Source organism: Hirundo rustica, chromosome 22 (genome assembly GCF_015227805.2).
Source record: "Hirundo rustica isolate bHirRus1 chromosome 22, bHirRus1.pri.v3, whole genome shotgun sequence".
NCBI lineage: Eukaryota > Metazoa > Chordata > Aves > Passeriformes > Hirundinidae > Hirundo > Hirundo rustica.
In genome coordinates this window covers 3914927-3941780 of record NC_053471.1, presented here as the reverse complement: position 1 = coordinate 3941780, position 26854 = coordinate 3914927, and the positions used below count along the sequence as shown (strand labels likewise).

The window sequence follows — 26854 nt, the reverse complement described above, 5'->3', positions numbered from 1 at the left end:
TCTGTGTAGATACACACAACATTCTCATGTCTGTGTTCGTCTGTCCATGTCCCTGTGTCTCCACGTGCACACGTCTGTACATGCCTGTGTGTATAGTGGTCTGTGTCTGTTTCTTTGTGTGTGAACATGTGCAGGACAACAGGGGTACCAAGACCATGGCCAGGGCCCTCCCCAGGCCAGCCCACCATCCATTCCCCTGCCAGACTCCACTGCGTCCTTCCCAAAGGATTTATTAAAACACAGAACAGAAACCGGGACACACAGAGCACGAAGCGGATGCAGGGGCGTTGCTTACGGCTGCCGGTGTCACCACGCTCGAGGTATCCCCATCCCAGTTCCAGCTGTCCCCTCTGTCCCACCCACATCCCTTCCATCTGCCTGCCCCAAGCCCAGCACATGTGGACCCCCAGCCACACCACAGCAGTGCCAGGGATTCCAGCAGGGCGGCAGCAGGCGTGGGCTTGCTCAAACACCACAAGGACGAAGAGAGAGCCCTTAGGGGGAAGCTGGGGAGCACAGCCGGCTTGGGACATGGCACCACTGGCCTCCACTCACCCCCACACCTGCCAACACAACTGGACAAACACCGCAACTCCAGCCCTCCCTCCCCTCCCCTCGGCCCACTTTGCCCAGACAAACTCTTCAAGTCTTCAATAAGAAAGTGCAAAAAATGTACACGGACACAAACCCCCAGCCCCGCCGCTCCCACGGGGGCCGCAGCAGGCAAAGCACACTTGAAGCGGGAGTGGGACAGCGCGGCAGCGCCGGCGGCAGCTCGTCTTCCACGCGGGTAACGCTGGCACAATTTCCCCGCCGACCTCTGGCGACAGCGGCTTGTGGCCAGGGGACTGTCCCCCAGGGCTGCTGGAAGAAGAGGGGAGGGCTTCCCATCAACCAAATCCAGACCCTCCCCACATGCCAACCCCATCTGGGAGGGGCTGCAGGAAGGATCTGCTCCAACCTCCACTGTGGATGCTCGAGTCAGAGGCTGCAGCCAGATACTGGCACTGAGGGGCAGCCCAAAATGGAGCCTCCATTTAACCCCCCCCACCCCTTCATGTTTCTCAGAAAATGGAGCACAGAGAGCGGGAAGCACAGCCTTACCTCAGCTAGGAGTGGGAGCTGCAGGGGAAAATCATGGGAACTGCTAAATATCTGTGGTGACAGAGGAAACACCTTGCTCACTACTGTCCTTTGGCAGCACTCCTGGACCACCCAAATCCACCCTCTTCATTTCTCTGCTCAAGAGCAAAACCCCAACCTACCAGTCACGTAGGGTCCCAGAGGCATCTGGCTGTAATTGACAATCCCACCTGGCCCAGGACCACGGAAATTTGGCCCAAAGTTGTTGTTGAAGATCTGGGCAGAGCCAAAGGAGCCCTGGGGATGCAAGGAGGGAGAAAAGACATGGGCCTGCAGCCCTGACCTGACCATGACTGTCACAGTCAGGGCTCTGTGCCCGTCCCCACAGACCTGGGCAGCTGGATCCCCTCCACGGGTGGCCAGGCGGCTGAGGATGCTCCGCTCTGACATCTGCAGCCGGGCAGCCACGGGCGGGATGCGGGACAGCATGGAGGGCAAGCGTGTCACATCAGCCTTCATGTCACTCAGCAGCTCCTCAAGCTGGTTCAGCACTGCAAAGCAAAGCAGGAGGTGTTTGGGGGGGTGCCTGCCAGACCCAGCAAGCTGAGAGGAGCAGGCAGCTCCTGGCTGAGAAAACACAAGATGGGGACACGTCCTGACTTGGCTCCCCAGGTGAGGGTGGGGAACCCCTCCCAGCCTCAGAGCAGACTCCCCCAGCCCTGCAGGCACTCACCCTTGTGCAGGACAGCGTTGGCAGGCTTGTTCCCAGCCAGGGACTCTTTGGAGAGGTGCTGGTGGCTCTCGGCAAGGCACTCCACTTCTGCCAGCCGTGCGTTCAGTGCCATGGCCGGGTGACTGGGGTCTTGGGTCATGTTGAGGTACGCTGCCCTCCGCAGCTGCTCCTCGATCACCAGGGCCTGCTCCAGCAACTGGCAGGTGCAGGAGGGGAAGGATTCAGGAGCAGACCCCACCCCATTATAAACCAATAAACCACAGAGCCCCTCGCAAAGTCCACTCTCCGCTTCACTCACAGAAAATGCTGGAAAATCCCCCCAGATTTCAGGGTGCCGCTCTGGTCCTCTCACCAGTAAGGACTCACCAGCCCTGGACCTGCCACTTGCCTTAAACCGCCGGGCAAGGAACTTGTTCTTCATCTCGAGGTAGTTCCCCTTGTGTACCTCTGACTTGAAGGGCTCGTTCAGAATCACGTAGCGTGGGTCATTCTGGATGTCCTGCCAGCGGGCATAGCCATGACTGGTGTGGGCAAGTGTCAAGGGCAGAACCAGCCAGCCAACAGCCTGCCCACCACCCCACAGCGACCCCGTGGCCCTAAACCCTCTCCCTGCTCATCTCTGTGGCGCCAGCCCAGCTCCCACACCCCCAGAGAGGCCTCTCTGGCCTCGCTGCCTCCTGCTCTGCCAGGCCAAAGGGTACGTGACGATTCCTGCCAACAGCCAGTAGTCGTGTCGGCGGTGCCAGATGTCGTAGATCTTGCCAGAGGACATGGCAGCCCTCTCCTCATTCTGCCACAGCGTGTGCAGCTCTGTGGAAGCAGAAGCAGAAGGGAGGCAGGCTGGTCACGCAGCTGGACTGCAGATCAACACACAGCACATGGGCAGGGAGGGCGATGGAACCTCCCAGGACCACAGGCACAGCGCAGACCCGGGTCTGCTGCTCACCAGCCCATCCATGGCCCGTGACAAGGGTCACACCCCTTGAACAGGTTCAGAGCCTCTGCAGCAGCTCTGCAGGAGAGGCCAACACCTCGTCTCTCACTCTTACCTGTGAAGCCACCGTCAGCGATGTTGAACATGAATCTGAAGTTCATGTTTTTGTCATCCTTCTTTCCTTCCTCCTCTTCCTCTTTGTCAGCGTTTTGCTGGGCATCACTCGGCTCCTTCTCCTCCTCCTTGCCATCCTCTGCTTGGCAAACACCAGGAATTGACCGAATTGTGCTCCACCACTAGGCCCACTGGTGCCACCCCTGCCCCACAAATAGCCAGACACTGCTGCAAAAGCCACCAACCCCTCCCAGCAGGGCCCACTGTTAGCACACAGTGCCCACCCCAACAGGGTCTTGTTCCCACTCGTGCCTCCTGAGCACCAGTGGTGCTGGTGCTGATGGCATCTTTGCCACCACCCTGTGGGCACACTCTGTCACTGTGCCAGGCACTAGCCTCACTCTGGGAACTCTTCCCACTCCTCTCTCTCCATGCCTTATGCCTCACCTGGTTTGACTTCTTTCTCCTCCCCCTTCCCTGGGCTGCTGCTCAACTCCGCCTTCTCCAAAGGCTTCTCTTGCTCTTGAATCCCCTCATCTGCAGGAGGGAACAAGAAATGCTTGACATGGAAAATGCTCTGCAGGGAACAACCTACTTATCCAGACAGACTTTCCCTTTTAGGGTAAAGTAACTGTATTGTTTGTACGCTCAAGATGCTCAAAGAACTTCAACCAGAACATTCTTCTGCTTTTTATCAAATAAATGTATCGAGCTTTCCCTCTTGCTTGAGACATCTGGAGGAAAAAGTGCCCCCCAAAACAACCATTTCGTGCAATTTACAACTTTTTTTTTCAGGAATTTCTGCAGGACTTTGCAACATTCAGGTTTCCCATAGTGACACCGAGAAGATACACAGCCTCACCTTTGACCAAGGGCTCAGAAGAAGGCTCAGCCTTTTCACAATCCTCTTGCTTCTCTTCCCTTGGCCTCTCCTTGTTGTCACAGCTTTCTGGGTGCTCTTCGCTCTCCACCTCGGCACTTGCAGGCACCTAAATGCCAAGCACCCATTTCAGATCAGCCCAGCCCTCCCTTCCCTAGGGAGTACCTCAAGTTCCCAGGCAGAGCAGGGGAAACTTCCTGGAGGAGATGCTGAACAAAGCCACCTCACCTGGCTGTCAGACACCTTCCTGGGCTTCTGCTCCACGGGGTCCTTTTCCTCATGGAAACCCAGTTGTGCTTCTATTTTGTCTGTAGGAAGAGCAAAGCCAGGAAGCTGTTGAGCAGGGCCCAATGGGTCAAGCACCTGAAAACCTCCTGGTGTCTCGGCCCACCTCCCTCCCAAGCCAGACCCCAGCTACAACCCCCTGGATACCTGCAAGAGGCCCTGGTGCCGTGTGTGTGTGTGCTGGACTGGCTGGGACAGGTGTGTTGGGATCTGAAGACACAACCTCACTGGATCTCTTGCTCTCTGGGCCCTCAAGAACCAGGTCTGGGGTGCTGTACTTCCCATTGACATGCTCGAACTCCTGGACCTGGGACAGACACACGTGATCAGGTCAAACAGGGACATTCCCAGCTGGTGGCACGGAGCTGGCACGTCCAGGCTCCTCATCCACAGAGTGACCAAATGGTGGGACTGCTGCACCCACCCCATCAGGAAAAGTCTCCAGAACATTCCTGAGAAGGCCCATTCATAATTTTACTCACTCACCTTCTTCCTTACTAGTGACATGACCCCGATGCGAGTCAGCACGTGCTGGCGTGACAGCCCTTCCCGGGGAACGCCGTCCGCAAAGGTTTCAGCACCGTCCGCCCCGGGCTCACACAAGTGTCTCATGAAGAGAGACACGTACGCCCTGCCAGGTAAGCCAGACTTCAGCCCTGGCCCGTGGCCTCCCTGCCCAACCCAGCACGCACACGATCCCCCGTCCCCCACGTCTCACACCCAGGAAGGGAACAAGAGACGCCACCTCAATGAAACAGACACTGTCTCCCCAAAAAGAGCCCACAGCGAAGGGGTGCAGGCTCCCAACCTTGCCTGCCCGCCAAGACCTCCCTACCTGAACTCCTTCTCGCTCTTCCCTCGCAGATCCCGGACCAGCCAGTGGGAGTTGAAGGCATCCTGGGGTGGCATTCCCCAGCGCATGATGGCATTCAGGAACGCCTTGCGCTGCCGGGCGTTGAAGCCCAGAACCTGCGGGAAGCGAAGGCATCGCTGGGATCACAGAGTGGCCTCAGCAGCACGTGGCATCCTGGAGCCTCACAGCTGTGACAGGCATTGCTGGACCAGGATTAACATCCCAGTGATTCAGCACAGAGGGTTCCAGTCCGCAGGCAGCCCAGGCACAACAGCACTGGCCATGCTCTGGCTGAGGCTGAGGCTCACCTCGATGTTCCCCCCAACTCTTGCCAGCAAAGGAGGGAGAGGTTTGTCTCTGTCAGTCTTCAGCTGTCTCCGGGATTGTCTTCTGCCACCTAGAGCCAAGGAGCCTCAGTGATGGATGGGCCAGGGAGCAAGGGAAGACAACTCATGTGCCCCAGGCCTCCTGCCCTCCCTCCTGACAGGAGCAGAACCGACCAGAGCATCTGCCCAGACTGCAGGGCCCCTTCCAGCCACCACTCCCCGGGCCAGGACACTCCTCTGCCCTTCCCACGCAAGGGGGGACCATGCCTGGTCCTTATGGTGGACCAGACCACAGTCCTACAGAGGCCAAGGAAGAATCTGGCTGCCTTCCCTACCCTGGAAAGCTCCTCACCTGGCATAAAGCAGGGACACTGTCCCCTGAACAGAAGCCTTGGGCACCCCATTCCCTCCAACCCGGACGTTCCTGATGCTTCCAAATCCCAGGGAGTATCAAACACATCAACTCACTCTGGCCTTCTGGCCTCTCTTCAAAGTCTTCATCCTCATCCTCAGAGCCGATGGAATACTCTGACTGGTTGTCAGAGAGCTCGTCCTGCCACTCTGCAGAACACAGTGGGGGCCAGGTTAGAAGACCCTGCGGGGAGGGATGTGCTGGACAGGTCAGAGCCTGACTGAGGGCATGACAGGCATTCACTGCCAGGCAGCAAGAGAGGGGGACACAGCAACAGCAAACCATGTCCTCAGGTTTTACAGAATTAGCATTCTGTTAAGCACCAAAACCACAATTTGAAATATTTTGCCCACGGACATGTCTTTCCTAGATTCTTCCAGCAAAGCAAGAGTTTACAGACCAATAAACAAAAAGAAAATAATCTTCGAAAATCTCTACACTGCCAAGTTTAGGAATCTGAGGAGTACAGATCCAGGCAATCTACCAGCTGCCGAGAGACTCCAAGTGACAGCTCTGTCTGTCCCGTGAGCCTGGCCAGGAGCTGAGCACCTGTGGCCGTACCTTGGTCCTCCTGAGAGGTGTCATTGTAGTTGACCTGCTTGCGGATTCTCTTCCCTTTCCCCAGGTTCCTGGCCAGATCTTCCTGCTGCTGCTCATAGTGGTGCCGCAGCAGCTTCTCCCAGTAGTCAGGGTCCACGTTCTCCTCCTGCTTGATGATCTCCCGTTCCACCTCCTCCTGCAGAGCCAGAGACAAGGGGCTCGAGCAGTCCCAGAGAGAGAGAGCAGGGAGCACTGGCAGGGACAGGAGAGGGAGCAGAGGGCACAGGGAGGGATGTACAAAGGGGCAGTTGTAAGATACTGATCACATTACCACACCGTCCTCTTCTCTCACAACATACTGAGCCACTTTAAAGGAGCTGAGATACTCATTCATGTTCTGCAGCTCCGTGTCGTCAGTCGCATCCTGGTTTCGGTCCAAAAGCTTCGAGATGGCAGCGTCATCGTAGTGGATCACACTGCTGTCATCGACATCCTTATTGTCACCTGGAGAGCACAGCGAGGGCAACAGCAGCGCTGATCAGGGTGCTGGACAGTCCGCTCCTGAGCCAGGCAAAGGGACACTAAGAGGGGTTACACACCTGGAGGGGTGCCACCATGCTTTTTTTTCATGCCAGGGGTTGCTGCACCCCCTTTTGTTGACAGTGTGTCCGAGAAAGGGGTAACGGCATCCGCCATGGCAATCCGCTGTCCCTGAGACACCATGCCTGTGGCACAGGGAGAGAAGAGTGAGTCCCATCCGCTCAGAGAGGGCCCTGCCTCGCACAGAGCACTCCCACCTCACCCTCCACATCATCCTTGAAGAGTTCTTCTGTCCCAAACTTCAGGATGTCATCCAGCTCTTGCTTGGTCATGGAGCCCGACTTGGAGCCAAGCCCCGGGCGGACCACCAGGTGGGTGAGCATCATCTTCCTTTTGGCCACCTGGGTGATGCGCTCCTCCACAGAGGCCCTGGTCACGAAGCGGTAAATCATCACCTTCTTGTTCTGCCCGATGCGGTGAGCTCTGCTGAACGCCTGCAGGCAGAAGACGGAGCTGGCAAGGGTGGCACGGCGCCAGCTGGACAGGAGGGCCGTGCTCCTCACCCTCCAAGCTCCATGAGAGGCACCCAGCTGAGGACAAGTATGAGGAAGAAGTGAGAATGTTGCAGGGGAGAGCCAATTTTAGGTGTCAGGTCTCTCCTAGACTGCAGAGAGGCCGGGATGAGGCCAGAGGGTGTGGGAAGGGGACTCCTGAGCAGAAACGCTCACAAGAAAGTGTCAGCAACTCTCAAGAGAAGATACTAAAAAGCCAGTGAGGGTGTTCAAAGAGAGGGCAGAGCCAGAGAGGTACTTACTATACAGGAAGGAAAAGGGAAAGTCAGAAACCTGGATGTCATTGTGGGGATTCCAGTCAGAATCATAAATAATGACAGTGTCGGCTGTAGCAAGGTTTATGCCCAGACCACCGGCACGGGTGGAGAGGAGGAAGCAGAACTGCTGAGCCCCAGGAGCTGAAAACGACAAACCCAGAGGTGGGAACAGGTGAGGCAGAAAGAAGCACAGCTCACAGAGAGGAGCAGCACCATTTTGGAGGGACAGAATGGCTTCCAAAGCTGACAAGCAAGAGGCAGGGGTGGCAAGGAGTGAAAACACATCGCTCCCGGGGAACCAGGTAGTGCAGAACCTAGCTCCAGAGCAAAGGGGAAGCTCTGTAATCTGCTGAGGTCTTGGAGGGAAAGGCAGGAGCCCCTCCAGCTGAACAGCTGCTGGCACACTCAGGGTTCCTTGTGGGAACCAACTCAAGGGCTCAACAGTGTGGTAGGAGCAGCCACGGGAAGCCAGAACTGCGAGTGTGGCACGAGCTCGGGGCACTGGCAGATGACCTGCTGCTGGCCACCCCCTGCCATCCCCCCCATGGGCACCCCTCAGCAGGGCAGGAAGGTGAGCGAGTACCATTGAACCTGTCGATGGCCTCCTGGCGCAGGCCGCCGGTGATGCCCCCGTCGATCCGCTCGTACTTGTAGCCTTCATACTCCAGGAAATCCTCCAGCAAATCCAGCATCTTTGTCATCTACAGGGCAAGGCAACCCTGGCATGAGAGGGTCTGCATGGTCAAACACCCCTGCCTCCCCTGGGGACCTGCCCTGCCCCAGCACGGTCCCTGCCCGCAGCCCAGAGCCTCGGTGCTGGCAGCACAGCATGGTCGGCAAAGCAAGCACAGCCAGCAGCTGCCAGAGGAGCAACACTTGCATCTCATCTTCTACAGGCAACTCTGCCAGCAGGAAGGAATTGTGTCTGACTGCCCCTCCCCAAAGAGGAGCCTCGTGGCTGCTGTCTCCTTTCTATCCTAACAGAGCTCTTAGACATGACAGGCGCTCCCTCAGGAGCGAGCTGGGACACAGCCCTCCCACCATGACTGCCATGGCTGCCTGGGGGAGAAGCTGTCACCAGCTATTCCACCTATTTGTGTCTGTTCCAAGCACAAATTTCCCCGCATGTAATTTTTAAAAATTCCTTTAAAAGTTTGTTTATTATTATCCCTCCCTGCTCTCACCTGCGAGAAGATCAGAACTCTGTGACCCCCATCCCGTAACTTCTTCAGCATCTTTTGGAGCAGCATCAGTTTCCCAGAAGATTTGACCAAAGAATTCCCATCGTAAGATCCATTGGGCAGCACCGGGGCCTCCTGTGAAGGCAGCATGGTCAATGCCCACAAGGACAACTCACATTAACCTCGTGGAGAACTTCACTCGCATTTCCAGAACAAAAAACAAACTCCTTGCATGAAACCACTCGTGTGGAAACCCACAGCGTTAACCACAGCAGGGTGATGGAAGCAGCTGCCACCCAGCACTGTGAGACGTGCCCAAGGGTGCAAAGGCAGGAGACGTACCACGGCTGCCACAGGGAACAGGTACGGGTGATTGCAGCACTTCTTCAGGTCCATCATGATGTTGAGCAGCGAGACCTGGTTCCCACCACCTTTGGAATTCAGGGCTTCGAAGTTCCTCGTCAGTATGAATTTGTAGTACTTCCTGCAGGAGGGGGGATGGGACAGACACCGTGTTGGCTGGGGCAGGTGTGGGACTGGCACAAACAGGGGGGCGCTGAATTAAACCCCCCCGAGTCTCACTGGAGATGCAAAATGGACGTCTGGAGGATTTTAAAAGCCATTCAGCACCTAGGGCTGGGTCTTTCCAGTTGCTCTGGGGGGATCACAGCCCTGGCAGTGGGATGGATTGGGGGGCACAGCACCTCCACCACCCCTCTCTGCTGGGTGCCAGCCAAGCCCTCCTGCCCACCAGGCAGGGAAGAAGCGACAGACCCTCCCTGCAGGTGCCCTGAGCTGCAAGAGATGCCACTGAACCTGAACAGGTCAGCCCAGCAGAACCAGAGCTGGAGCAGCAGCAACGCTCCAGGCTGACCCAGGCACACCAGCAGCACAGGCCATGTCCTAGGGCCAGGAATGGGAGAAGGGGATTCAGCCTCAGTGTTTTCTCCATGCCCCCAGAACCAGCAGAGCCACACTGCCAGGCTCCCATGCCCCCAGAACCAGCAGAGCCCAGTTCAGCCACATGGAACACACCCCTGGGCGAGACACAAAGTACTCCCAACTCCTCCTGCAGCACGCCCCAGGCCAGCGGGGTGCCTCTGACCCCTCAATCCCCACTGACACCTCCTCACCACATTGGGGGAAGCCAGACACCCCTGGGGAATGCACTGGAGTCACTCACTTCTGCATCTGGCTCAGCTCCACTCGCACAATCAGCTCTGTCTTGGCCGGCATGTTCTTGAACACATCGGCCTTGAGCCGCCGCAGCATGTGGGGACCCAGCAGGTCATGGAGCTTTTTGATCTGGTCCTCCTTGGAGATGTCTGCAAACTCCTCCAGGAACCCCTCCAGGTTGCTGTGGAAGCAGCCAGACCCCCACAGCGCTGAGCAACAAGGGCATTTGCAAGCGAAGGGATCTGCTGCTTTATGACTTAAAAACCAGGGCAGAGCTCTCGAGACACATGAGGAGATAACACTCGTGTGCCTGCACCAAAGCCAGAGCGAGGAGCCACCCCGACGGCCCGAGCAAGTGCAACTTACTTAAACCTCTCTGGAGTCAAGAAATTGAGCAGGTGGAAGAGCTCTTCCAAGTTGTTCTGGAGCGGAGTCCCTGTGAGAAGCAGCTTGTAATCGATCTTGTAGCTGTTCAGTACTCTAAAGAACTGGAAAAGAAATAAGTTTGGGTGACAAGGGCTGCAAGGAACCAATGTGTCACTGTGGAGACTGAGCAGTGGCCCCCACACTGGGCAGGCAGAGCAGGGTGGCAGCATGTCCTGCTCCCAGCCATTCCCACTGGGCACAGGCAGCAATCCTGCGTGTCCTTGGGTCGCACCACTTGTCTCCTCCTGCACCAGGGACAGTGAACGTCCCAGGAGATGGAGACTGCACTGAGCCTCAGATGAAGGGGAGAGGACAGAGAGGGATCAATGGCCTTTCATGACAGCCTATCCAAGGACTGCCAGGCAGCTGCCTCTCCCACTGCTGAAGGGCTTTTAGTGCCAGAGGATGTTAAAGAGAGGAAAAAAAAAAAAAAAACACTCACAAATGCCTGCCACCTACTTTGGACTGGTTGTTCTTCAGCCTGTGTGCTTCATCCACCACCAGACAGGCCCACTCTATGGAGCCCAGCACCGCCTGGTCAATGGTGATCAGCTCGTAGGACGTGAGCAGGACATGGAACTTGATCTGGGCTTCCTTCTGGAGGAGCAGAGGGAGAGAAAAGCTGGGATAAGAGAGCAGAAAACAGGACAGCCTCCATCTTTGTTGCTGCTGCATGTGATCCAAGATGAGAAGGGCTGCACTGCCTGGCACAGAACCCGCAGCAGGGCTGAGTCGTGCCAGCGAAACACCCAAACACAAGAACCAAGCAGGAGACTACAGAAGCAGAAAAGCTCTGGCAGAAACCTGTAAAGCTCATCACAAATCTCCTGCGTTTGTAAACAGTGCCAGCTTCCCTCAGTGGCTGATGAGGGATTGAACCAGCCTCCCCTCTCCAGGTCAAATTCTCCTCTCCCCTTCTCACTGACAGGTAAAGCCACAGGACAGGCACAAATTCAACCCCCACCTTCATCCGGAACACCTTCTTCCCGCTGCGGATGGCGTTGTCTTCGAAGGAAAACTCATTTTCCCGGATGACCGACCGGCTCTCCTTGTCCCCCGTGTAGGTGACAACGTAGAAGTCGGGTGCCCACATCTCGAACTCACGCTCCCAGTTGATGATGGTGGAGAGGGGGGCACTGACTAGGTACGGCCCTTTGGAGTGGCCCTGCTCAGGGAGACAGAGCCCAGGCTGTTCTCCCCGTACCCAGCAGCTCGCGGCCGCCTCGGGGACTGCCGGGCGCTCCACTCACCTCCTTGTACAGGGAATACAAGAACACAATAGTCTGCACCGTCTTCCCTAGCCCCATCTCATCAGCCAGGATTGTATCCGTCCCTTGTGCCCAGGAGAATCTCAGCCAGTTCAGCCCTTCCAGCTGGTAAGGGTGCAGCGTGCCTCCCGTGGCATCAATGTACCACGGCTGCTTGTCAAACTTCACTGTGGGCTGAAAAGAGCCAAGGCACAGAGCAGTGAAAACCACCTGCCCCTCCTTCCCCTGCACGCAAGCACATCCCCTCTTTAGGTTTGTAACATCCAACAGCTCCAAAGGAGACACCCACGTGGTCCCTGGCACAGCCCAGTCCCCAGGCTCCTCACAGCAACACCACTCCAGAATTGTCAATGAAAACAGAGCCCCCAAAGGAGGACCAGAGGAGCACAACCTCACAGGACAAGGGCACAGACAGCCCACCCTCCCTCTAGGTTCCCATGCCTCCATACTGCCCCAACCACTCTCACTCACATCCACAAGGGGTGTCTCTGGAGGCTTTTCCAGCTTCTCCTCTTTCAGCTTTTTCCCTTTCTTGTTCAGCTTCTTCAGAGGGCGTGCATCCTCCCCCAGCATCAGCTCCCTGTGACACCCAGCGCACGTCAGGGTGGCAGGAGGGTCACTGTTCCCTCAGCTCCGAGCTGAGGGACAGAAACACCTCCCACACCCCACTGTCCCCCTCCCCACAGGAGCTCTTCTGGCCCAGTTGGCATGGCCACTCACAGGGCATTGATTCTTCCCCTCACAACAGTCTCCAGAATGAAGAACAGCAAACTCAGAGTACAGTGGTTTTCCCCCAGAACAGGCAGCACAGCCATGGAGACCGTGAATGTCATGGCAGTGCAGACACAGGGGAAGGGGAGCACAGGCTGGGAAAGAGCAGGTGGGATTGCCCAGCAGCCCCAAAATGGCACATCAGGAGGGACAGCCTTCATCAGCGCTGCCCCACTGCTCTTGGAAGAGAAGCCACTGCGAGCAGTGTCAGTGTGTCCAAAAGGGGGGCACCTCTGTGTCCCCCTTGTCCCAAACACCCACACGAGCTGCCCTGGCTCTGCCCAGCCCCCCTGGCTGTGGGCTCACACCTGTGGTTCCAATAGAGCAGTTTGAGGTTCTCATAGTAGGGGATGTCTATGTCATCGATCTCCCAGGTGCACTGGTCATAGGGCAGGTCCTTCCACTTGATCAGGTAATGGATGTCTCCCTTTTTATCAAAGCTGTAACACAGGGCACCGAAAGCTGATCAGTGAATGCCACCAGCCCCTGGGAGCAGCTTGTCATGATCTGCTTCTGCAGAACTGGATGCTTCATCCTCTGCCTTCACCTACAGACCAGGACATCCAAGCTGAAGTAGAAAAGCATAAAGTATCGACACTTCCAGAAAAAATGCCTATTGATCTGTGAGTGTGTCAAACCATTAAGCTTTACAGGCTGCTTTTCCATTCCACTGCACAACCTCATTTCCCTGTTTCACCAGGCCTGGATGGATACCAAGTGCTCCCCCTCTCACCTGCAGCATTCACCACTCTAGGAAATCCTGCTTACACTAAAAACAGAATAAACACACTTTCCAAGTCTGACACTGTGCCCACAGGGAAACCTGCTGCCTTGTTAGCGGACAAGGTGAAGCTCACATGAAAATCAGACAGGCAGCTTTAGCTCTTTCCTGCCACGCAGCCTTTCCAGCAGAGCTGCTGCTAATACTTGATATTTCAAGCTGCCACTTGACAGGTAGAAATTCAACCAAAACATGTCTCCAGCCACTCGATGCAGAAAGTCCATCTGCACAGCACATTTCACTCACAGGGAATCTCTTCTGCAGGAAAGAAACATCAATGTCAAGGCTCTGTAAGGGAGTCAGCCACATGCTCCAACTCTTCCCTCAGCACCATCCCCATCAGCATCGGAATTTAGGGAATGGTGAGGCTGTGACAGGATCCAAACAGTATGACTGGGAAGAGTGGAACAACACCGTGCATCCACCTTTGGGAAAATTCGCTATAACTCTATTTTTAATGTGCAACACAGCAGAAATGAAAATAAGGCAGCATGGATCCCCTTCCAGCTTCATCTCCATCCCGGGAGCAAACCTCCAAGGCAACAGAGACCTCAGCATAGGCCAGAAGCTGAAATTCCACCAGCCCAAGGCTCTGGCTTTGCAGAAGGATGGCACAACTTCCCTCACAGGCTCCTCACCTGTGGTTCAGGATGCGGTGGATCATCATCCACTCGGGCTTGATGCCGTAGCGGTAGAACCGCTCCTCCATCTTGGCATACTGGGGGTCCTTGTTCTTCCGCTTCTCCCTCTGGCTGTCCTCGTCCCCAGAGCCGTAGTCGAAGGCCGGTGGCTCATCCATGTCGTTCTTCCGTTGGTAGTTGCGGTACATCACGGTGTGGTAGAGCTCCAGCTGCGGCGGGAGGGAGCCACGCTCAGCCCGTGGCAGGGCGACGGCGGGCCGGGCAGGAGCTCTACGCCAACGCGGGCTCACCTGCAGCTCCTTGACCCAGGAGCAGTGCCAGTAGGAGAGGCCTGCCCACTTCACAAAGAACTCGCGCTCCGGGATGCCCTCCAGCACCTTCGGCGGGGGCAGAGCCAGCTCCGGGTCCGCGGCGGGGAGCGGGGCGGGGAGCGCGGCGGCCGGAGGCTCCTTCCAGGCCCAGTGCAGGATGCGTTGGACCTTGCCCTTCAAGGGAGGGCACTGAGGACACAGAAGCAAACAGGCAAGAGTAGAGTTTAAGGTGAGACCCTGTCAGGGGCCACGGGGAGCTAGAGCAGGGAAGTGGGGGGCAGAAGAGGGCTCTCACAGCGCAGGGTGCCCGAGAAGTGTCCGCGACACTTCTGCATCCCCCACGGGGACGGGTCTTGCCAGCAGGCAGAAAAGGCCCCTCTCCACAGGCCACATATCAAACAAGGCTGGACATCCCACCAGAAACCAGCAAGGGAAGCTGCCAGTCAGCAATTCCCACAGGGAGACTACAGAGGCAGCAGAGCCTGCCAGAGCCACCCTGCACCCTCAGGCACATGGACCTGGCAGCAACACTCCTCAGGGAGGGGCTTGGGGCTGTAAGGGGCAGCAGCAGCCACGAGAGCCAGTGGCAGGCCAGGCAGGTGTGAGAGCAGGGACAGAGTAAGGAATGGGAATGCCAGTAACACTCACTGTACAGCGTGGGCAGAGCCATTCACCGTTTGGGATCTCTGGCAGCGGCGGGTTCAGGCAGTGAAGGTGGTAGGAGGACGGGCAGGTGTCGCAGCACAGCAGCTCCCCTCCGTCCTTACAGACCCGGCAGAACTCCATGTGGTCATCCTCCTCCTCCTCCCCACCATCCTCTTCCTCCTCCTCCTCCTCCTTCGGCTCCCACTGGATGCCCTCCTTCTCCTGGGGAAGCACAGCCAGTGTAACACCGAGGGTTTCCACCAGCTCACCACCCACTCCAACGGGGCCCCGACCCCACTCACGCAGTGGGGGCAGCTCCACTTGCCCTCGGGGGCCTTCTCCAGCTCGGGGTCCAGGCACACCAGGTGGTAGGCACGGGGGCAGGTGTCGCACAGGATGATCTCCCCGCCCTGCTGGCACACCTCGCAGTAGTCCTGGTGGTCCGTCTCGTACCCGTCCCCCTCTTCGACTGCAAGCAAGGGACAGGTGACGGTCAGAGGGGTGGCAGAGCAGGCAGCTCTCCTGGAGGGAATGGGACACTTGCTCCTCTACCATACGGTTTAAGGAAATAAGGACAGCATTTCACCTCAGACCCCTCCTGTTAATTCCCACTACCTCTCTGTCCCTCAGCACCACAGTTCACCTTTGCACACAGCATCATCTCACCTCTGTCTCTCTTTCTCTCTCCACACTGTATCATCCTTTGGTTCCTTCAGGCTCTCAATGGAGAATGCCAGAACCTGGAGAGGTTGCAAGGGAGGCCGGTCAGAGAAACCTCCCCAGGCACCAGCACCGGCTGCAAGCGCACCATGCAAGGGTGACTGGCCAAGGACAGGACTCCTCTCCTGGGACTACTCTGCTCTTCCTCGGGGCTCCCTGGCACAGAGGCAGGAGCACTCTCAACACAGCATGGACAGGAAAAGGAGGAGAGGAACGAGGCCTTGCAAGTGCTGGAATGGCTCATCTCGATTCCCAGCTCTGCCACAAACTCCTGGCGTGTATCTCCGACCTTCCACTTCTCCAGCACGCAGCAGGAGCTACCTTCCTCCAGCACCAGGGCCCTCACAAGGCCACAAGCAATGCCCTTCACACACAAGACGTGGGGCTAGCCAGCCAGCCCAGCCTCGCTGACCAGCAGTGAGGCTGGCCAGTGTCACACCCTAACTCATCCCCAGCCCAGAAGCCGCCCTTCCATTTCTTGGAAGCAAAATTCCATCAGAAAAGCTAAGAAGCCAAAGGATGCACCTGGATCTGAAGTATCTCATCCCAAACAAGGACACAAGACAGAAAAGCAACGTGCTCAGCACAGAGGCTGCTCTCCAGAGCAGCACGAGGACAGAGGTGCCATGGCACAACATCCACCCGGGAAGGGATGAAGGGACACACACACAAATGTGGTCACACAGCCACTGGCAGATCCTGACAGATCCTCTCCACCATGGTTCACATGCCTCCCTGTCCCTGCATCGCTACCACAGCTCTGCCACCTGCCTCTGCCTGACTGCACACCTCACACAGACAAAACAATCCCTCCTCTTCACACGGTCTCACCCACAGCCTGCCCTGCTCTGCTGGGAGCTTGCCACAAGCCACAGCGCTCCGGGGGCTGTTCCTCAGAAAATCACTTCCCTGGAAACCCCACAAATTCTGAAACTTCCTTGCAGGCACGAGCTGCCCAACAGCAGGGCCTGGACGCCAAGAGAGCTCCTCACACTCCACTCACACAGACAGGCACAGGCACATCCTCGCCCACCGAGCCAGTGCAAACACAGTCTGGAGCTGCACGGGCCAGGGAAGCACCACCTGAACAGGGAAATCCAAACAGAATAGGAACAGATTACAAAGGATGGCCTACTCCTCTTTTTCTTTTTCCTCTTCTTCCCTCTCTTCCCCAGGCCAGCTGAGCACTCAGAGCGCATGGAGGAGCTGTTGATGCTGGCGCTGTCAAAGTCGGATTCTTCCCGTTCCTCCTCTTCGCTCTGCAGAGGGAGAAAGCAAAGCACAGCCAGTCCAAGCGCTGGCATCCCAGCTGTCATTCCACTGCTGAGGCTGTGTTCTCCTGGATAGGAACAACCCTATACTCCCACCCTGTGCAACCAAAGGCCTCTTTTTCCAGTACCTGGCAGAACTTTGCTCCTTCTCTCTCTTTGGACACTCATTCCAGCCGTGCCACCCCTCCTGTGTCCATGCATGCAGGCATTCACACTTGGCATTGCCACAGCATGAAAGGACTCAAAATAGGCCCAGCATTCCATGGAGTCAAAACATAACAATACATCTGAATTCTCACTCGGGAGACTCAAGGATGCAAATCCCCAGCCTGCACATTCCTAACCAGGTGCCCAGGCTCCAGCTGCAGGAGGCAGCCTGAGCTCTTTGTGACTCCCTGGAAGGTGAATGTTTGGATCATGGGAGGAATTATTTGTGATACATGATTGAAAATCTGCAGCAATGAGTGGCTCCTGCCCTTCAACACACGGATGTGCTTGCAAAGAGGTCGTGTTATGGGAACCAGAGCTGGAACAGCAACACAGCGAGCTGAGGGGGGGTGACCAATATTATCAACACCTAGAAGAGCCCCAACCCCAGTCACTAATTATCCAAGAAAATTATTCTTTAAAATGCTGTTAATTCCTTGAAACACTCCTGATACTGGTGAACTGACAAGAACCCAGTGCGCTCTGGCTGAGCAGCTCCAGCATCCCAGGCAATGCCACAGGACTCCAGCTGCCACGGGCAGGCCCTGCTAATGCAATTAAAGCATCCCAGAATTCTCTGTGACACACGGTTCAGCTGCAGCACAAGCCCTGAAGAATTCCCTTGCAAATGAAATCTGAAATGATGGCATTCTCACCCACACTGCTGAAGTAAACAGGGTCATATGATTTTAGCAAAAGCTGTGGTGAGGCACGAGTCCCACAGATCTGAGCCTGGACACGGGTGCACGTGGATGTGCTGAGCCTGGTGCCCCACAGCGGGCCACAAACGTGGCTGTGACACCCCTGGAGTGGCTGTGCCATCCCCAACAAGAGCTCGTCCCAGTACTTCCCTCCCAGACCCAAAGCCCTGCAAACTTACAGAGGAGCCCTTTTTCCTTTTGCTGGGGATTCCTCCAAACCGGAATTTCAAGCCTCCCATCTTTTTCCCTTTCCCCTTTCTCTTCCCATCTTTGGAGCCCTTGATTTTCTTCCGTACACCTGGACCTGAAGAAATTGAAAACTTGTTCGGTACTCTACAAACAGCTGCCATCCAAATCACTCCCCAGCACAGTGGAGTAGCAACTTCCCAAGGCGAAACACGGCACAAAGGCAGATCCCTCCCTTTCCCACTGCTGCTCAGCCTAATTAATTGCCACAAATTGCCAAACATCCAGCAGACCCAGAGGCTCGATCTGCCATGGTTCACGAACCACATGCCTCTCAAGGACCTCTGCAAGGGCTACAGGAGCTGCAGAAACCCCTCCGGCACCCTCTTTTCCTCCCCAGTTCGCTAAAGCTTGTGCTCTGTGGCCTTGTGCCAGCTCTGCTGGCAAGAGCAGCCCCCCACAAGTGGCACCCACCCTTCCCCTCCTTGGTCTTGGCCTTTCTGACGACGGTGGGCAGGGCAGGGTGCTGGGGGCTGGCGGGGAGCGCCGGGGAGATGGTGACAGTCTCCACAGCTGCAGCCACAGCTGCCGCAGCCGCCGCCGCCGAGCTGCCCTTGAAGGGGTTGTTGGCACTGAACTCTCGCCACTTGGCACCAAGCACCGTCATCATCTTGGACATGGGGATCTTGGGGTTCTTCTTGGCAATCAGAGGCCTGCAGGGCAGGGGAGAGGGAGAACCACGTGTCAGCAGCACTGTGTTGTGTGTCTGCTCCTGCCCTGGTCCTTCAGCCCAAAATGATGTGGCAGCGGCGCCTCCCAGCAGGAGTTTCATGGGGAGGCAGCAGAAACCAGAGCTTCCTTAAGCAAACATATGCAAGGGGGGAACACCTAGACCTCCTCAGAGACACCCCTTCCCTGAAATACCTGCTGTGCTCTGAAAGGTTCATGGTACAAGCAGAAGTTCATTAACACTGTTTTTCTCATGAAACTTTTCAAATAAGCATAGACAAAATATGGGGCTTTGGAGAGCAGGAGAGATAAATGCTTCAGCTGTTTCCAGTCAATCCTGCAAATAAATGGACTCCTGAGGACTGAATTGGGAGGAAGAAGTAACAAAGAGCTGGTGATGCAGAATTGACTTCACAACTTCATCTGCTGACTGAGCAATGCCCAAACCTCAACCACCAGGTCCACAGTTCCCTACCTGAGGAACTGGCTGAAAGCCTTGTAATTCGTCAGAGTATGATAATCCTCTTCTGAGAACACGTAATCTACGTCATCGAGACCCCATTCCTCCATGAGCTGGGCTGAGCTCTTGGGCTCCTGGAGATTTAGAGAGTCATCATTAACACAGAGCCACAGCTCTGCAGATGGGCAGCACCAGGCTGGGTCTGTCATGAGCTCCATATCTCCCTAGTCAGTGATATGCAGGGATTTGTTTCTGGGATTTACGAAACAGCACATGCAAGCGTTTAACAAATTAATGCTTCACATTAATTCCCAAGAAACAAATTAACATGGCACCACGCAAATGGTCCCCACCATGTAACACCATACAAGGTCTTGGCAGGTTTCGCAGCTCCCAGAAACTCAGCTTCTCCCTGCACTCAAGATAAGTACCAAGGAAAAAGAACTTCTCCTTCACAATCATTCCCTCGCGACCTCATCCTTGCCAAACCCAAGGCAAGCTTCTCATGAAGCCCTCAATCCCCCTTGTCCAAGTCTGGCTTCAGGCACAAGCACCAGCTCAGAGAAAAGAAGTCTTTTGTACCTTTAAACCTCCATCCTCATTGTCATCCTCCTCTTCATCCTTCTTCTTCCGTTTTGGCTTTTTCTCCTTCTTGTCTTTCAGTTTTTTCTTCTTCTTTTTGTTGGGAGAATAGTCACTCCCTTCGCTTTCTGATTTCTCCTCAATTTCCTCTTCATTTTCTGACATTTCATCATTGCTCCCCTAAAACAGAAAGGGACAGTGAAGAACAAGCCTGTCCCACTTCACTCTCCTCCCACAAACCCTCCCATCCCCAGTGGATGGATGCACTCTACATCCCCACGGTCAGAAAGGAGCAGGCTTCGATGGCTACACTGTGCTGGAGGAGCCAGAGCAGGGACCGCCCAGGGGATGTTTTTATTTCTGGAAAGATCGTGACCCACTGCACAACACTGACGGTAACAGAACCTCCATCCCAAGGAATGCTGCTGCCTGCTGGGCGGAGCACTCAGATAACTTCCCGGGCTGCCAACACACACGGCCAGGGCACGTCCAGCCTCTCACCAACCAGCACACCCTCGGCAGGGCTGCTCTCGATCCGCTCATCGCCCAGCCTGGGCTGATATCGGGGGTTGCCGTGATCCAGGTGCAGCACCTGCGCTTGAACTGCCCGAGGTTCCCACGAGCCCCTTCTCCAGATCCCATCCCGTCCCTCGTGGGCACCGGGAAGCACCAGGGCTCGGCTGAGCCGAGGGACGAGCTCCTGCCAGCACAGCGGACAGCGCCCAGCCCCGCCAGCCCTTGCCGGTTCCCCCTGCCCCTCCTGCCCGGAGCCACCGCCCCGGCCCCGGCTGCGGATCCCCGGCGCTGCCGGGGCTCGGCGGCCGTCGCTGCCGGCTCGGAGCAGCCCGCTCCTCTCCTTCAGCGGGGTTAGGAACAGCTGGAATTGGGCACAGGATAATTGGTTTCCATGGGAACTGCTGCAGTACAGGTTGAATCTCCCTCTCCGCTGCCTTCCCTGCCAAGGACCTTCATCTGCCTGCGCCGAGGTTCCAACCACAGCCTGGCTGCTCCGCGAGGATTTTTTTCTGGGGGGTTGCAGCAGCGATTCGTGTGTCGCCTCGAGCTCCGCTGCGGCTGCTGCCAGCGAATTCCCGTGGCAGTGCAGCGTGGCAGCCCCAATAAAGCCCGGTGACTGCAGCGGGCTCACACCAAGGCCTGAACTTCATTCCCACCCACCTCTAGCAAGGGTAAGCCTCATTTGCCCCCCCAAAACTCTTGAGAAGTTCAGGAAAAGGAAGCTCCATTCAAGGTCCTCTTATCTTTTACCCCCTGACCTCGAGGGCAGCCTGGGTGCTGCTTCATGTCAAACTGACAGCACCAGCTTCTCCCTGGATCTGACAGATGAGGGGACAGTCTCCTACAGGTAGAACCTGGTTAGAGCTGTCCACAGAGGGCATTAATTAAAAAACAGGAGGGCTCTCAGCCTGTTATTTCCTCCCCAACCCCGCTCAGCAGCAGCCAAGCTCAGCACAAGCTGCACACGAAGCTGCAGGGTTCAGGCAGGTCAGCAGCAACACCAAAGGGGCAGAGGTGAAAATACCTTGGAGTTGTGTTTTATTTTCCCCCCCTCAGAAAATAGCATAGGGAAAAAACTGTGCCTCACAATGGGAGAGGTAGAAGGGGCAGAGGGCCTGAGCCTGGTTTGTGTGGTATATGCAGAAAGAGAACATCACCATGGCCACGACAGAAAAAACCTTCCTCGGGGCCATGATGGCAAGAGGCAGTGCAGGACGGAATTACCTGTCTTTAACCCAGCAGCTCATCACACTCTTACGCGTACCACAAGCACTTCAATGCCATACCTCATCCAGACAAACTGTTTACAGTTCCCTTGGGGAGATCAGCAACACCCAGCCCTGCCTGGGCAAGGGGGGACGTGCCCAGTTGTGCTGGGTGAGCAACTCCTCCCCAGCCACAGCAGGGGAAGTAGGGGGCTGAAGAACCGTCACTGCTCACCATTTCTTCACAGCAGCCTCTCTATGTTTAGGCAGGAAAAGGGCCAGCACACAAGATGTCTGCTCCTGTCCTCACAACCGCACTGTCTGGGGACGGGACAGTGAGCAGCAGAGCTCGTGTGGCACAGCACCAGTGAGCCAGGCTCTGGGAGCGCTGCCAGCCCTCTCCACCCAGCAGCACACCTCCAGTGCAGCCTCAGGGCCTGATCCTGGAGGACACAAATCCTCACCTTTGTCTTCCTACAGAAGGCCCAAGCGCCCTTCCATGTGTCAAGTCCTAGAGGCCCCTGGGCCAGCTGGAATGAGTGCAGCCAACAGCAGCACCCACAGAAACCTCCAAGCCCTGCCCCAATCATGTATCAACATGATGGTTTGCATCTCCCTCCTTGGGAACACGAGCCCCAGATGCCGTGTTGCTGCAGCACACGACAGCAAGATTTACTGCTGTCCCCGTACGCTGCACTGTAGTATGGGCAGGGGGACCTCAACACACGGGGCTGGACAGCACCGCTGTACACACCGATGTGCCCACGAGAGCTGAGCTGCTCCAGTGGGGAGCAACAGGTGCCTGCATCACTGCCAGGAGGTAGGGAAGCCCCTTCTCCCCCCCAGCTTCTCCCCAAAGAGTACTTGCAGTGGACACTGCCACTCCTGAACAGCCAAGCTGAGCAAGAGAGGGTCACCTCCCTGGGCTGGGAGAGCACCTGCTTGGTGCGTGAAAACACCAATAACGACCCTTCTTTCTATCCACAGTGATCCAAGAGGTGCTTGCCAGCAGCACTCTGAGCTGCTGCCTCTGCACCACAGCTGAGGAGCCCCATCCCAGTGTGAGAAAATGCAGTGTTACCTCCTTCTTCCTCCTCTTGATTTTGGCAGCCTTGCCATCTTTCAGCTTCTTGAATTTCTTCTTTTTCTGTACCACAACTTGGTCTTCTGCAAAAAACTCATCCAATCCTTCCAGCACCCCATCATCTTCTTCTGGGGACAAAAGGGACAGCAGCTCACGTGGACAGACTGCACAGGCACAGGACACCATGCTCAACATGACCGAAGAGCACACCTGAGCAGCAGCTTCAGGCCATGAGACACAGAGCTCTGTGGCCTCTCCTGCAGACCCTCACACCAGCAGCTGCACCACTGGTGCCCCTCAAGGGTCTTGCCCAGCAGCACCAGCCTGAGCTCCTCCCATGCCCATAACCTCCTGCCACTCATACCCAGCAGAGGTGTGGGCAGCCCACACTGTGCTCTCAGAGACCCTGCTGACCCGGGCCTGCAGACACCAGGGGAGCACTTGGCTTTTACTTCTTCAGTCCTCAGGTAGAGCTCACAAAAACACAGTGAGTGAAGGCGAGGAAGGGTTCATGTGGAAAATGGGTACCACAGCTGCCAGGTTGTTCTGGGCTGCTCACACCAGCTCAGGGACCCAGCCCTGGGCAGGGACACTGGAGCTAGTCCCTAACACCTAACACCTCCCCTTCCCATCATTATCTTCCCAAACCCAGTGCATCCCAGCATCCCAGTCAGTCTCTACACGGCTTTAGGTCCGTGTCTTTATTTTTAATTTCTGAGCTCATACAGCAACACTACTTCAGAGCAGTCAGGACATATTGCTCGCTTGACTTCTGTGAGGCCCTGGTACAGGTTGCCCAGAGAAGCTGTGGACGCTCCATCCCTGGAAGTGTTCAAGATCAGGCCGAACGGGGCTTGGAGCAACCTGCTCTAGTGGAAGGTGTGCCTGCCCATGATTAGGGGTGGAACTGGATGGTCTTTAATATCCCTCCCAATCCAAACCATCCTGTGATTCCACGATTCACGCTGTGCTAGTTTAGGTCTGACAGGGTGAGCATCGCTGCACCGAGCCCAGCCCGGAGGACCAGCCGGCCCCCAGGCACCGCCCGTAGAGGGAAGCCGGCACAGATGCCTCCGCTCCGGGGCGCGCCGATAGCGGGGATCGCCCGCGGCACGACCGGACCGATCCAGGGAGCGATGTCACTGCCCCGCCCGTGCCCCCCCGCCCGCCGCCGCCTACCCGACACGTCCTCCTCGTTGTCCGCGTCGTCCAGCAGCTCCCGGGGGGCCGCCGGGCCCCGCATGCCGGGCGGGGCAGCGCCCGCCCCGGGCCGAGCGCCGGGGCAGAGCCGGGCGCGGCCGCTCCGCGCCAAGATGGCGAGAGCCGGCCCCGCCCCCTGCGGGGGACACGCCCTGGCCACGCCTCCCGCTGCCTGAGCCACGCCCCCCGCTCGCCGCTCCCCGAAAACCCCCAAATCCCCCCCAAAACAACCCCGGAGCCGCCACCGAGCACGGGCTATGAACAACTCTGCCGCTGTTTATTCCAGAAAAGCAAAACTGTACAAAATGGCTGTCAGCGGCGGCGGGGCTCAATCCTCTTCCTCCTCCTCCTCCTCATCCTGGTTGATCTGGAAGTAGCGCAGCTCGTAGCTCTCCTTGCTGTTGGCCACCACGCGCAGCCAGTCCCGCAAGTTGTTCTTCTTCAGGTACTTCTTGGTCAGGTACTTGAGGTACCTGTGGGAGAGGCATAGCTGACAGTGGCGCCCCTCTGCCCCCTGCCAGCCCCACAAGTGGAATTTTGGCTAATAAATCCTTATCCCCACGGGCTCCCACCTCTAGCGAGACCAACACATCCCACTGGCCACCTCCTAGCAAAGCTCCTGCCAGAAAACACTGCAGCCAGGGGAACTACAACACAATGCCACGACACAGATCCTAAGAGATCATTCTTTCCCCAGCAAGGCTACGACCCCAGTGCCTTGTACCTACCCCAGACGGAATCTCCACTGGGATGGTGAATATCCGCTGCTGGGATGTGCCAGGTGTGGCACCGACGTGGAGCAACAGCGTTGGGAGAAAGGCGGGCGCTCACAGGGCAGGGCACGCCCACTGCCCACACAGCCCTGCTTTTCCCACCACTCTGCAGGCCCAGCCAACTCTTGAGCCACCTCTGCCGTGGCACAACCCCGGTTTACCGATGCCGGCCCAAGGAGAGGAGCCAGAAGTGGGCAGAGGGCCAGAGTGCCACGGGACGAAAGGAACAATCTGGGACAACTTGGCACAACCACATTTTGCCGATGCCGGCCCACGGAGGACCAAAGCACCGCAAGATGAGGGGAATAACCTGAGGAGACCTTAGAGATATCCCTAAATTCTCCACTCAGCACCTTTTGGCTGCAGGTCCCCTCACTGGCCAGCCCAGCCATGTTCCCAGCTGGAATATCGAACACATTCCTCTCTCATATATCACTTGGGAAGAGCAGCCACTCAGCGAGTGCCAGGTAGCACAAATTCCAGCACAACTCCTGCATTGAGAAATCTCCTCCCTGCCAGCCTCTCCTGCCCACAGGCTCTCAGTGTACACTGGTCATACCCTGAGAGCCACCTGCAGCTGCACTGAGCAAAGGGCCCCAGCAGGACTCGGGCCTGCCCCACCTCACCTCTTGGAGAACGGCACCTCTGATGTGACCGTGATCTTGCTCTTGCTCCTCTCGATGGTCACCACGCCCCCGCCCAGGTTTCCTGCTTTGCCGTTCACCTTGATCCGTTCCTGCAGAAACTGCTCCTGCAGGAGGAACACAGCCGTGAGCCACAGCTCCTGCCAGACACTGCCCCCACAGGCTGGCTTGTGCCTGGTGCTCTGGAGCTGGGGAAGAGACACCAGTGCCCACACTGCCCAGGAGAGCAGGGGAGAGCACCTTCCACAGGCCAGGCTAATCCACCCAATTGGACCCACACCTGGGTGCAGTGCTCAGGCCCAAACATATCAGACTGGCATGGTGGGGATGTTCCCTGCCCTCCAAGGCGACAGTCAGGAGAGTGGGGTCAGGCTCCTCTGAGCTCCACTCAGTCCCAGCCTTGCCCGGGCCCATGCTGGAGAGCGGTTTGGATGGGCATAGGTTCATGACCCCAAACTGCAGCATCCCTGGCCTTGCTACATCCCTGCCATGACAGGAACTCACCCAGCAGAGATGGACAAGAAAACTGTCCACAGACAAGGATAACGCTTGTGCTTTAACTACAAAGTGTCCCAAACCCAGCCCATTCCCCAGCCCCAGAACTCGCTGCTCCTCTGCCCGACCTCAAGGAAGCAGGGCAGAGCCGCGGGATAGCCGGGGATGTTCGGGGCCGCTGGGAGCGGAGCATCACCCTGGGAAAGCCCCCGAGGGCGACGGAGCTATCACGGCTCCCGGGGAGGCCCCGAACTTACGAAGTTGGCGGCGTCCATGATGCCATCCTCGACGGGGTGCGTGCAGTCCAGCGTGAATTTCAAAACTTGCTTCTTCTTCTTGCCACCTTTCGCCGCAGGCTTCTTCTGCTGTAGGGAGAAAGAGAGTGAGGGAGAGTGAGAAAGGGAGGGGATGCACCGTGAGGGACCGACCCCGGGCAGCGGGGAGGGGCCGGGCCGAGCTCCGGGCTAGAGGAGAGGGGAAGGGCCCAGACATGGATCGAGATGGGGGACAGCGCGGGGGGAATGGGGGTCGCCCGCCGCCCGCCTCCACGATCCGGATGGGCGGCGGGCGTCGCGTGGGGCCCCGGGAAGGCGCGGGCCGGGCCCGGCCCCACGCGGAAAAGAGCAGGCGGGGGCAGGCGGCGGGACTGCGGTGGGTGCCGGGGGCGCGGGGCGGGGCCGGGGCTGTCCCGGTGGCGGCGCGGGGAGGCTCGGGGAGGCGGCGGCCGGTGCCGGTCCCGCGCTCACTCACCGCGGGCGCCATGGCGGCTCCGCGCGAGGCAGAAAGGGAGCGCGCCCCGCGCGCCTGCGCACAACCACGCTCGGGCAGTCCCAGCCGAGCGTCGACGGCGTCGATCGCTTCCGGTCCCACCCGCGCGGGGCGCCTGCGAGCGGACAGTGATGCCTGGCGGGCGGGGCGAGTGCGGGGGCCGGGCTGTGGGCGGGGCCGCGGGGGGGCGCGGTACGTGGGGCGCTCCTGGCCCGGGGGGCGGAGCCTCCGCAGGGGAGCGGCACGTGGAGTGCGTGTGCCCTGCGCCCCGCACCGCCCGCGGGGGGACCCCGGCCCCGGGAGCCTCAGCGGGCACGGAGTGACCCCCGCACTCCGCGGAGCCCCAGCGGGCACGGAGTGACCCCCGCACTCCGCGGAGCCTCAGCGGGCACGGAGTGAACCCCGCACTCGGCGGAGCCCCAGCGGGCACGGAGTGACGCCCGCACCCCGGGAGCCTCAGCGGACATGGAGTGACCCCCGCACCCCGGGAGCCTCACTGTGCATGGACGCACAGCGCACTCTGTGCCTCCTCACTTTGCACGGAGTTAGCCTCACTGCGCATGGAGTGTTCCCCCACACGCCGG

General features: G+C 57.6%; 2 protein-coding genes across 6 annotated transcripts; both read right to left on the bottom strand.

Annotated features, from left to right (window-relative positions):
* Positions 1-214: 214 nt before the first annotated feature.
* Positions 215-23657, bottom strand: CHD5 (chromodomain helicase DNA binding protein 5). 4 transcript variants are annotated; one of them, XM_040084513.1, is made up of 42 exons: positions 23570-23657; positions 22388-22518; positions 19586-19765; positions 19019-19137; positions 18289-18527; positions 17808-17932; positions 16585-16708; positions 15032-15198; positions 14733-14951; positions 14064-14273; positions 13771-13982; positions 12660-12791; positions 12052-12160; positions 11563-11754; positions 11277-11477; positions 10772-10909; positions 10253-10374; positions 9894-10067; positions 9053-9194; positions 8714-8845; positions 8113-8230; positions 7546-7670; positions 6963-7194; positions 6760-6885; positions 6492-6664; positions 6182-6356; positions 5677-5769; positions 5191-5279; positions 4865-4998; positions 4516-4660; positions 4177-4336; positions 3973-4052; positions 3727-3853; positions 3312-3401; positions 2866-3003; positions 2518-2626; positions 2205-2337; positions 1817-2012; positions 1474-1634; positions 1266-1380; positions 1105-1155; positions 215-864 (listed from the first exon to the last, which is right to left on the bottom strand). In XM_040084513.1, exons 1-41 carry the CDS (start codon positions 23631-23633, stop codon positions 1148-1150), a joined length of 5859 nt encoding a protein of 1952 aa, XP_039940447.1. In that variant the 5' UTR covers positions 23634-23657; the 3' UTR covers positions 215-864; positions 1105-1147. The 4 variants fall into 4 exon arrangements, with proteins under 4 accessions (XP_039940447.1, XP_039940445.1, XP_039940446.1 ...); XM_040084511.1 differs by having other exon boundaries at positions 22388-22554; positions 23570-23654; XM_040084512.1 differs by having other exon boundaries at positions 215-861; positions 22388-22554; positions 23570-23654.
* A 189-nt stretch (positions 23658-23846) lies between these two features.
* RPL22 (ribosomal protein L22) lies at positions 23847-26366 on the bottom strand. Of its 2 annotated transcripts, none has more exons than XM_040084490.1 (4): positions 26253-26366; positions 25760-25867; positions 24990-25114; positions 23847-24063 (listed from the first exon to the last, which is right to left on the bottom strand). In XM_040084490.1, exons 1-4 carry the CDS (start codon positions 26262-26264, stop codon positions 23919-23921), a joined length of 390 nt encoding a protein of 129 aa, XP_039940424.1. In that variant the 5' UTR covers positions 26265-26366; the 3' UTR covers positions 23847-23918. The 2 variants fall into 2 exon arrangements, with proteins under 2 accessions (XP_039940424.1, XP_039940425.1); XM_040084491.1 differs by having other exon boundaries at positions 25760-25864; positions 26253-26287.
* Positions 26367-26854: the final 488 nt, after the last annotated feature.